This window comes from Hyperolius riggenbachi, chromosome 5 (genome assembly GCF_040937935.1).
Source record: "Hyperolius riggenbachi isolate aHypRig1 chromosome 5, aHypRig1.pri, whole genome shotgun sequence".
Lineage (NCBI taxonomy): Eukaryota > Metazoa > Chordata > Amphibia > Anura > Hyperoliidae > Hyperolius > Hyperolius riggenbachi.
Genome location: NC_090650.1, coordinates 3,626,379 through 3,637,563, shown reverse-complemented (window position 1 = coordinate 3,637,563; position 11,185 = coordinate 3,626,379). Strand labels below are relative to the sequence as shown.

General features: G+C 55.2%; 1 protein-coding gene across 1 annotated transcript in view; it reads right to left on the bottom strand.

Moving 5' to 3' along the window:
* Positions 1–953: 953 nt before the first annotated feature.
* LOC137517947 (probable acyl-CoA dehydrogenase 6) overlaps positions 954–11,185 on the bottom strand; it is a 145,839-nt gene continuing 135,607 nt past the window's right edge. The window contains exon 10 of the mRNA XM_068235023.1: positions 954–2,389. Coding sequence (XP_068091124.1) covers positions 2,296–2,389 — 94 coding nt within the window. The 3' untranslated portion in view covers positions 954–2,295. The remainder of the gene's footprint in view (positions 2,390–11,185) is intronic.

Sequence of the window (11,185 nt, the reverse complement as noted above, 5' to 3'; positions counted from 1 at the left end):
CGCTCTATAGGCAGTAGCAGTGTTAGGCCAGAGCTGCAGCCACTGGGGGGCGCTCTATAGGCAGTAGCAGTGTTAGGCCAGAGCTGCAGCCACTAGGGGGGCGCTCTATAGGCAGTAGCAGTGTTAGGCCAGAGATGCAGCCACTAGGGGGCACTCTATAGGCAGTAGCAGTGTTAGGCCAGAGCTGCAGCCACTAGGGGGTGCTCTATAGGCAGTAGCAGTGTTAGGCCAAAGCTGCAGCCACTAGGGGGAGCTCTATAGGCAGTAGCAGTGTTAGGGCAGAGCTGCAGCCACTAAGGGCACTCTATAGGCAGTAGCAGTGTTAGGCCAGAGCTGCAGCCACTAGGAGTGCTCTATAGGTAGTAGCAGTGTTAGGCCAGAGCTGCAGCCACTAGGGGGCTCTATAGGTAGTAGCAGTGTTAGGCCAGAGCTGCAGTCACTAGGGGGCGCTCTACAGGCAGTAGCAGTGTTAGGCCAGAGCTGATGCCACCAGGGGGCGCTCTATAGGCAGTAGCAGTGTTAGGCCAGAGCTGCAGCCACTAGGGGGCGCTCTATAGGCAGTGGCAGTGTTAGGCCAGAGCTGCAGCCACTAGGAGTGCTCTATAGGCAGTAGCAGTGTTAGGCCAGAGCTGCAGCCACTAGGGGGTGCTCTATAGGCAGTAGCAGTGTTAGGCCAGAGCTGCAGTCACTAGGGGGCGCTCTACAGGCAGTAGCAGTGTTAGGCCAGAGCTGATGCCACTAGGGGGTACTCTATAGGCAGTAGTAGTGTTAGGCAGCCTTGCCCAAGGTCTCCTTACTGAATAGGTGGTTTACTGATCAGGAAGAGCCGAGATTTGAACCCTGGTCTCCTTAGAGGGGGAGCCCTTCACCAGCACACTATCCAGCCACAAAAAGAGAATTGAACCCAATTTACTTTATTTCAGCATTAATAAAACCTCTCAGACAAGAAATCATTACATGATAAGCAGCGGTTTATTATCAATCATTTATTAAAACAATTAAAACTGATGGTAAAACATAAGGAGGAGATAGAGGAATATATAGATCTGTCCCCGTGTGCGACACGCACGCACGACACGTATGACAGCAGCCGTGATATAGAGCATGCTTCATTGTCACCCTGGAGTGACCCTGAGATATAGAAACTGATGAGTGGTGAGGACAGCAGACAAAGTGTTCAGCCCCAGAGCTACACCCAGGAGAAAGATATGCAAAGTACTACAGTTACTTATAGCGGCAGGAGAAAGTACTCCAGTGTCAGGAGGAGGTCTCCTGCTGTGTGACAGACACACTCCCTGCTGTAAGACAGACACACACCTGCTGTGAGACAGACACACCCCCTGCTGTGAGACACACACACCCCCTGCTGAGACAGACACACCCCCTGCTGAGACAGACACACCCCTGCTGTGTGACAGACACACCCCATGCTGTGAGAGACACACACCCTGCTGTAAGGCCGACACACCCCCTGCTGTGTGACAGACACACCCCCTGCAGCAGTGCGGAACCCCGAGCGCGGTCACATGAGGGGAGACGGAATATAAAGGTACAGACATGGAGGTGAGGATGCACAGCATGCATACTCACCTCCCTGGGGGCGGGACCTGCACTACCATTCCTGAGCGGGAAAAGGGGGTGAGGGATCTCCAATCACTGAGCGGGGGAGGGGAGTTATGGACAGACCCACAGATCCCTGTCAGGCGGATTGGGAATAACGGCACTTGTGACATAAATACAGTTATCTGTTTACAAAGTGCATAAAACCACTAATGAGACCTCGTGGCTGGGATGTCCGGATACAGAGCTCCGCCCACAGTCGCCTCCTCCAATCCATACTCACCGCTGCAAGCAATGGCCATGTCACCTCCTGTCTACCTAACAAGCTGGGAGGTAGGGCTTGTCACATGGGGTGGAGCTTTGGTTATATAAGGTGGGCCTTCCAGCATTAGAGCCATGGACCATCCTCCACCACCAGAAGCCCCACCCCCTGCTCCACCACCTAGCTTCTTTGGTTGGTCTGGAGATGATTACTGTTTGCATTGGTCAGTGTGGAGGGCAGGAGGCCGCAGTGGGCGGATCTCTGTATTTGGACATCCAGGCAGGAGGAGCCACGCTCTTCCCACTCTATGGATTCTGGTTCTCTCCTCTTCATCAATGTTATGATCTGCCGCTCTTCTGACAGGTCCTCTTCCCCCAGTTGTGTTGCTACATTCACAGATCACTAATCAATCATCTTCTGCTTCTGTCCGTGTTACAGCCGCAGTCAGGACAGGAAGTAGTCGCGTACGCCGGTTATTTCCTGCTCGGGAGGGTGCCCATATATTTACAGATGATGGAGAGCATGACCTCGTCCGCTCCGGCACCGATGGAGAGAAGGCGGGAATCTCTGAGGGAGAGAGAAGCACAACGTCAGCGATTGTCACACGAGCCCAACTATTATTACTCCACATGTCCTGCATAGAATGAGAACCGCCTACCATGAGGGAGGCGGAGCCTGTGCGACCTGACAACGTGCAACAGTGAGAGAGGCGGAGCCTGTGCCGCCTGACAACCTACCACAGTGAGGAAGGCGGAGCCTGTGCCACGTGAAAAGCTGCCACCATGAGGGAGGCGGAGCCTGTGTGGCCTGACAACCTGTCACAGCAGCAAGTGAGGTGGAGCCTGAGCCACCTGACAACCTGCCACAGCAAGGGAGGCGGAGCCTGTGTGGCCTGACAACGTGCCACTATGAGGGAGAGGGAGCCTGTGTCACCTGACAACGTGCCACAGTAAGAGAGGCGGAGCCTGTGCCGCTTGACAACCTGCCACAGCGAGGAAGGCGGAGCCTGAGTCACCTGACAACCTGCCACAGCAAGGGAGGCGGAGCCTGTGCGGCCTGACAACGTGCCACAGTGAGAGAGGCGGAGCCTGTGCGGCCTGCCAACCTGCCACAGCCAGGGAGGCGGAGCCTGTGTGACCTGCCAACCTGCCACAGCAAGGGAGGCGGATCCTGTGTGACCTGACAACTTGCCACAGCGAGGGAGGCGGAGCCTGTGTGACCTGACAACTTGCCACAGCGAGGGAGGCGGAGCCTGTGTGACCTCACAACCTGCCACAGCAAGGGAGGCGGAGCCTGTGTCACCAGACAACCTGCCACAGCAAGGGAGGCGGAGCCTGTGTGACCTGACAACTTGCTACAGTGAGGGAGGCGGGGCCTGTGTGACCTGACAACCTGCCACAGCAAGGGAGGCGGAGCCTGTGTCACCTGACAACTTGCCACATCGAGAGAGGCGGAGCCTCTGTCACCTGACAACCTGCCCCAATGAGGGAGGTGGAGCCTATGTCACCTGATAACGTGCCACAGCGAGAGAGGCAGAGCCTGTGTCACCTGAAACTTGCCACAGCGAGGGAGGCGGGGCCTGTGTCACCTGACAATCTGCCACAGCATGGGAGGCGGAGCCTGTGTGGCCTGACAACCTGCTGCTGAGGGCATATGCAGAGTTTGGTGAGGGGGAGTGAGCAGGGAGCAGGACACTGCTGAGGATATATGCAGAGCTGGCTGAGGGGGCGTGAGCAGGACACTGCTGAGGGTATATGCAGAGCTGGCTGAGGGGGAGTGAGCAGGGAGCAGGACACTGCTGAGGGTATATGCAGGACTGGCTGAGGGGGAGTGAGCAGGGAGCAGAACACTGCTGAGGATATATGCAGAGCTGGCTGAGGGGGCGTGAGCAGGACACTGCTGAGGGTATATGCAGAGCTGGCTGAGGGGGAGTGAGCAGGGAGCAGGACACTGCTGAGGGTATACGCAGGACTAGCTGAGGGGGAGTGAGCAGGGAGCAGGACACTGCTGAGGGTATACGCAGGACTGGCTAAGGGGGAGTGAGCAGGGAGCAGGACACTGCTGAGGATATATGCAGGACTGGCTGAGGAGTAGTGAGCAGGGAGCAGGACACTGATGAGGGTATATGCAGAGTTTGGTGAGGGGGAGTGAGCAGGACACTGCTGAGGGTATATGCAGAGCTGGATGACGGGGAGTGAGCAGGGAGCAGGACAGTGCTGAGGGTATATGGAGGACTGGCTGAGGGGGAGTGAGCAGGGAGCAGGACACTGCTGTGGGTATATGCAGGACTGGCTGAGGAGTAGTGAGCAGGGAGCAGGACACTGATGAGGGTATATGCAGAGCTGGCTGAGGGGGAGTGAGCAGGGAGCAGGACACTGCTGAGGATATATGCAGGACTGGCTGAGGAGCAGTGAGCAGGACACTGCTGAGGGTATATGCAGAGCTGGCTGAGGGGGCGTGAGCAGGGAGCAGGACACTGCTGAGGGTATATGCAGGACTGGCTGAGGGGGAGTGAGCAGGGAGCAGGACACTGCTGAGGATATATGCAGAGCTGGCTGAGGGGGAGTGAGCAGGACACTGCTGAGGATATATGCAGAGCTGGCTGAGGGGGAGTGAGCAGGCAGCAGGGCACTGCTGAGGGTATATGCAGACCTGGCTGAGGGGGAGTGATAAGGGAGCAGGACACTGCTGAGGGTATATGCAGGACTGGCTGAGGGGGAGTGAGCAGGGAGCAGGACACTGCTGAGGGTATATGCAGGACTGGCTGAGGGGGAGTGAGCAGGACACTGCTGAGGATATATGTAGAGCTGCCTGAGGGGGAGTGAGCAGGGAGCAGGACACTGCTGAGGATATATGCAGAGCTGGCTGAGGGGGAGTGAGCAGGACACTGCTGAGGATATATGCAGAGCTGGCTGAGGGGGAGTGAGCAGGCAGCAGGACACTGCTGAGGGTATATGCAGAGCTGGCTGAGGGGGAGTGGTAAGGGAGCAGGACACTGCTGAGGGTATATGCAGGACTGGCTGAGGGGGAGTGATCAGGGAGCAGGACACTGCTGAGGGTATATGCAGGACTGGCTGAGGGGGAGTGAGCAGGACACTGCTGAGGATATATGCAGAGCTGCCTGAGGGGGAGTGAGCAGGGAGCAGGACACTGCTGAGGATATATGCAGGACTGGCTGAGGGGGAGTGAGCAGGGAGCAGGACACTGCTGAGGATATATGCAGAGCTGGCTGAGGAGCAGAGAGCAGGACACTGCTGAGGGTATATGCAGAGCTGGCTGAGGAGCAGTGAGCAGGGAGTAGGACACTGCTGAGGATATATGCAGAGCTGGCTGAGGAGCAGGGAGCAGGACACTGCTGAGGGTATATGCAGAGCTGGCTGAGGAGCAGTGAGCAGGGAGCAGGACACTGCTGAGGATATATGCAGGACTGGCTGAGGAGCAGTAAGCAGACAGCAGGACACTGTTGAGGGGGAGTGAGCAGGGAGCAGGACACTGCTGAGGGTATATGCAGAGCTGGCTGAGGGGGAGTGAGCAGGGAGCAGGACACTGCTGATGATATATGCAGGACTGGCTGAGGGGGAGTGAGCAGGGAAGCAGGACACTGCTGTGGGTATATGCAGGACTGGCTGAGGAGTAGAGAGCAGGGAGCAGGACACTAATGAGGGTATATGCAGAGCTGGCTGAGGGGGAGTGAGCAGGGAGCAGGACACTGCTGAGGTTATATGCAGGACTGGCTGAGGAGCAGTGAGCAGGACACTGCTGAGGGTATATGCAGAGCTGGCTGAGGGGGCGTGAGCAGGGAGCAGGACACTGCTGAGGGTATATGCAGGACTGGCTGAGGGGGAGTGAGCAGGGAGCAGGACACTGCTGAGGATATATGCAGAGTTGGCTGAGGGGAAGTGAGCAGGCAGGAGGACACTGCTGAGGATATATGCAGAGCTGGCTGAGCAGCAGTGAGTAGGGAGCAGGACACTGCTGAGGATATATGCAGAGCTGGCTGAGGAGTAGTGAGCAGGCAGTAGGACACTGCTGAGGATATATGCAGAGCTGGTTGAGGAGCAGTGAGCAGGGAGCAGGACATTGCTGAGGATATATGCAGAGCTGGCCGAGGAGCAGGGAGCAGAACACTGCTGAGGATATATGCAGAGCTGGTTGAGGAGCAGTGAGCAGGGAGCAGGACATTGCTGAGGATATATGCAGAGCTGGCCGAGGAGCAGGGAGCAGAACACTGCTGAGGATATATGCAGAGCTGGTTGAGGAGCAGTGAGCAGGGAGCAGGACAGTGCTGAGGGTATACACAGAGCTGGCTGAGGAGCAGTGAGCAGGCAGCAGGAGACTGCTGAGGGTATATGCAGAGCTGGCTGAGGAGCAGTGAGCAGGGAGCAGGACACTGCTGAAGGTATATGCAGAGCTGGCTGAGGGGGAGTGAGCAGGCAGCTGGACACTGCTGAGGATATATGCAGGACTGGCTGAGGAGCAGTGAGGAGGCATTAGGACACTGCTGAGGAATAGTGCAGCATATCTCTCCTTCCTATATCTGCAGTTTATTCTTTACAAGGCATCTCCTGCATAATTAATGCAGAACAAAGACACAGCAGGCTTAATTATGAAAGAGATTTTCTATTCCACTTTCTGTGTAGATTCCCCCCTGCCCAGCTGCTTCCCCCCTCAGTGCGGATTTATAGATATAAACATCTCTCTATATCGGGTGAGAATACGCTCTATAGATTCTATTATTACACAGCCGCCATCAGCCAGAAACCGCGGAAAGTTGAATAAAACACCAGCGTAATGGGCGGGACTCCTGCGGGGTGGAAAATAGATTCATACAGGATTGTTGTATACTCTGATGGCTGTAAAATGATTTACAGTAAAACGATCGGAAGCAGAACACAGCGCTGCCTCTATCCGCCAGTTACTGTAAGTTGTGTGACGGCAGCAGAACATAGCGCTGCCTCTATCCGCCTGTTACTGTAAGTTGTGTGACGGCTGCAGAACATAGCGCTGCCTCTATCCGCCTGTTACTGTAAGTTGTGTGACGGCAGCAGAACATAGCGCTGCCTCTATCCGCCTGTTACTGTAAGTTGTGTGACGGCAGCAGAACATAGCGCTGCCTCTATCCGCCTGTTACTGTAAGTTGTGTGACGGCTGCAGAACATAGCGCTGCCTCTATCCGCCTGTTACTGTAAGTTGTGTGACGGCTGCAGAACATAGCGCTGCCTCTATCCGCCAGTTACTGTAAGTTGTGTGACGGCTGCAGAACATAGCGCTGCCTCTATCCGCCTGTTACTGTAAGTTGTGTGACGGCTGCAGAACATAGCGCTGCCTCTATCCGCCAGTTACTGTAAGTTGTGTGACGGCAGCAGAACATAGCGCTGCCTCTATCCGCCTGTTACTGTAAGTTGTGTGACGGCTGCAGAACATAGCGCTGCCTCTATCCGCCTGTTACTGTAAGTTGTGTGACGGCTGCAGAACATAGCGCTGCCTCTATCCGCCAGTTACTGTAAGTTGTGTGACGGCAGCAGAACATAGCGCTGCCTCTATCCGCCTGTTACTGTAAGTTGTGTGACAGCTGCAGAACATAGCGCTGCCTCTATCCGCCAGTTACTGTAAGTTGTGTGACGGCAGCAGAACATAGCGCTGCCTCTATCCGCCTGTTACTGTAAGTTGTGTGACGGCTGCAGAACATAGCGCTGCCTCTATCCGCCTGTTACTGTAAGTTGTGTGACGGCGGCAGAACATAGCGCTGCCTCTATCCGCCAGTTACTGTTAGTTGTGTGACGGCGGCAGAACATAGCGCTGCCTCTATCCGCCAGTTACTGTTAGTTGTGTGACGGCGGCAGAACATAGCGCTGCCTCTATCCGCCTGTTACTGTAAGTTGTGTGACGGCAGCAGAACATAGGGCTGCCTCTATCCGCCTGTTACTGTAAGTTGTGTGACGGGAGCAGAACATAGCGCTGCCTCTATCTGCCTGTTACTGTAAGTTGTGTGATGGCGGCAGAACATAGCGCTGCCTCTATCCGCCTGTTACTGTAAGTTGTGTGACGGCAGCAGAACATAGCGCTGCCTCTATCCGCCTCTTACTGTAAGTTGTGTGACGGGAGCAGAACATAGCGCTGCCTCTATCCGCCTGTTACTGTAAGTTGTGTGACGGCAGCAGAACATAGCGCTGCCGCTATCCGCCTGTTACTGTAAGTTGTGTGACGGGAGCAGAACATAGCGCTGCCTCTATCCGCCTGTTACTGTAAGTTGTGTGACGGCAGCAGAACATAGCGCTGCCTCTATCCGCCTGTTACTGTAAGTTGTGTGACGGCAGCAGAACATAGCGCTGCCTCTATCCGCCTGTTACTGTAAGTTGTGTGACGGGAGCAGAACATAGCGCTGCCTCTATCCGCCTGTTACTGTAAGTTGTGTGACTGCAGCAGAACATAGCGCTGCCTCTATCCGCCTGTTACTGTAAGTTGTGTGACGGCGGCAGAACATAGCGCTGCCTCTATCCGCCTGTTACTGTAAGTTGTGTGACGGCGGCAGAACATAGCGCTGCCTCTATCCGCCTCTTACTGTAAGTTGTGTGACGGCGGCAGAACATAGCACTGCCTCTATCCGCCAGTTACTGTAAGTTGTGTGACGGCGGCAGAACATAGCGCTGCCTCTATCCGCCTGTTACTGTATGTTGTGTGACGGCAGCAGAACATAGCGCTGCCTCTATCCGCCTGTTACTGTAAGTTGTGTGACGGCGGCAGAACATAGCGCTGCCTCTATCCGCCTGTTACTGTAAGTTGTGTGACGGCAGCAGAACATAGCGCTGCCTCTATCCTCCTGTTACTGTAAGCTGTGTGAAGGCAGCAGAACATAGCGCTGCCTCTATCCGCCTGTTACTGTAAGTTGTGTGACGGCTGCAGAACATAGCACTGCCTCTATCCGCCTGTTACTGTAAGTTGTGTGACGGCAGCAGGACATAGCGCTGCCTCTATCCGCCTGTTACTGCAAATTGTGTGACGGCGGCAGAACATAGCGCTGCCTCTATCCGCCTGTTACTGTAAGTTGTGTGACGGCGGCAGAACATAGCGCTGCCTCTATCCGCCTGTTACTGTAAGTTGTGTGGCGGCAGCAGAACATAGCACTGCCTCTATCCGCCTGTTACTGTAAGTTGTGTGACGGCAGCAGAACATAGCGCTGCCTCTATCCGCCTGTTACTGTAAATTGTGTGACGTCGGCAGAACGTCACATTCCCCAGCGGCGCCACATGCCCCCCAGTATAGCCACATTCCCCAGCTGTGCCACATGCCCCCAGTATATCCACATTCCCCAGCTGTGCCACATGCCCCCAGTATAGCCACATTCCCACGCTGTGCCACATGCCCCCAGTATAGCCACATTCCCCAGCTGTGCCACATGCCCCCAGTATAGCCACATTCCCCAGCTGTGCCACATGCCCCCAGTATAGCCACATTCCCCAGCTGTGCCACATGCCCCCAGTATAGTCACATTCCCCAGCTGTGCCATATCTCCCCCAGTATAGTCACATTTCCCAGCGGTGCCACATGCCCCCAGTATAGCCACATTCCCAAGCTGCGCCACATGCCCCCCAGTATAGCCACATTCCCCAGCTGTGCCACATGCCCCCAGTATAGCCACATTCCCCAGCTGTGCCACATGCCCCCAGTATAGCCACATTCCCCAGCTGTGCCATATCTCCCCCAGTATAGCCACATTCCCCAGCTGTGCCACATGCCCCCCAGTATAGCCACATTCCCCAGCTGTATGTGAGAATACAGCCTCCCTCCCCTTGTCCCCCAGTGCTCACTTCCCTCCTCCCCCGATAATTCCACCAAAACGATCAGAAGCAGAACATAGCGCTGCCTCTATCCGCCTCTTACTGTAAGTTGTGTGACGGCGGCAGAACATAGCGCTGCCTCTATCCGCCTGTTACTGTAAGTTGTGTGACTGCAGCAGAACATAGCGCTGCCTCTATCCGCCTGTTACTGTAAGTTGTGTGACGGCGGCAGAACATAGCGCTGCCTCTATCCGCCTGTTACTGTATGTTGTGTGATGGCGGCAGAACATAGCGCTGCCTCTATCCGCCTCTTACTGTAAGTTGTGTGACGGCGGCAGAACATAGCGCTGCCTCTATCCGCCTGTTACTGTAAGTTGTGTGACGGCGGCAGAACATAGTGCTGCCTCTATCCGCCTGTTACTGTAAGTTGTGTGACGGCAGCAGAATATAGCGCTGCCTCTATCCGCCTGTTACTGTAAGTTGTGTGACGGCGGCAGAACATAGCGCTGCCTCTATCCGCCTGTTACTGTAAGTTGTGTGACTGCAGCAGAACATAGCGCTGCCTCTATCCGCCTGTTACTGTAAGTTGTGTGACGGCAGCAGAACATAGCGCTGCCTCTATCCGCCTGTTACTGTAAGCTGTGTGACGGTGGCAGAACATAGCGCTGCCTCTATCCGCCTGTTACTGTAAGTTGTGTGACGGCGGCAGAACATAGCGCTGCCTCTATCCGGCTGTTACTGTAAGTTGTGTGAGGGTGGCAGAACATAGCGCTGCCTCTATCCTCCTGTTACTGTAAGTTGTGTGACGGTGGCAGAACATAGCGCTGCCTCTATACGCCTGTTACTGTAAGTTGTGTGATGGCGGCAGAACATAGCGCTGCCTCTATCCGCCTGTTACTGTAAGTTGTGTGACAGCTGCAGAACATAGCGCTGCCTCTATCCGCCTGTTACTGTAAGTTGTGTGACGGCAGCAGAACATAGCGCTGCCTCTATCCGCCTGTTACGGTAAGTTGTGTGACGGCGGCAGAACATAGCGCTGCCTCTATCCGCCTGTTACTGTAAGTTGTGTGACGGCGGCAGAACATAGTGCTGCCTCTATCCGCCTGTTACTGTAAGTTGTGTGACGGCGGCAGAACATAGTGCTGCCTCTATCCCCCTGTTACTGTAAGTTGTGTGACGGCGGCAAAACATAGTGCTGCCTCTATCCCCCTGTTACTGTAAGTTGTGTGACGGCAGCAGAACATAGCGCTGCCTCTATCCGCCTGTTACTGTAAGTTGTGTGACGGCGGCAGAACATAGCACTGCCTCTATCCACCTGTTACTGTAAGTTGTGTGATGGCGGCAGAACATAGCGCTGCCTCTATCCGCCTGTTACTGTATGTTGTGTGACGGCAGCAGAACATAGCGCTGCCTCTATCCGCCTGTTACTGTAAGTTGTGTGACGGCGGCAGAAGATAGTGCTGCCTCTATCCGCCTGTTACTGTAAGTTGTGTGATGGCAGCAGAACATAGCGCTGCCTCTATCCGCCTGTTAATGTAAGTTGTGTGATGGCAGCAGAACATAGCGCTGCCTCTATCCACCTGTT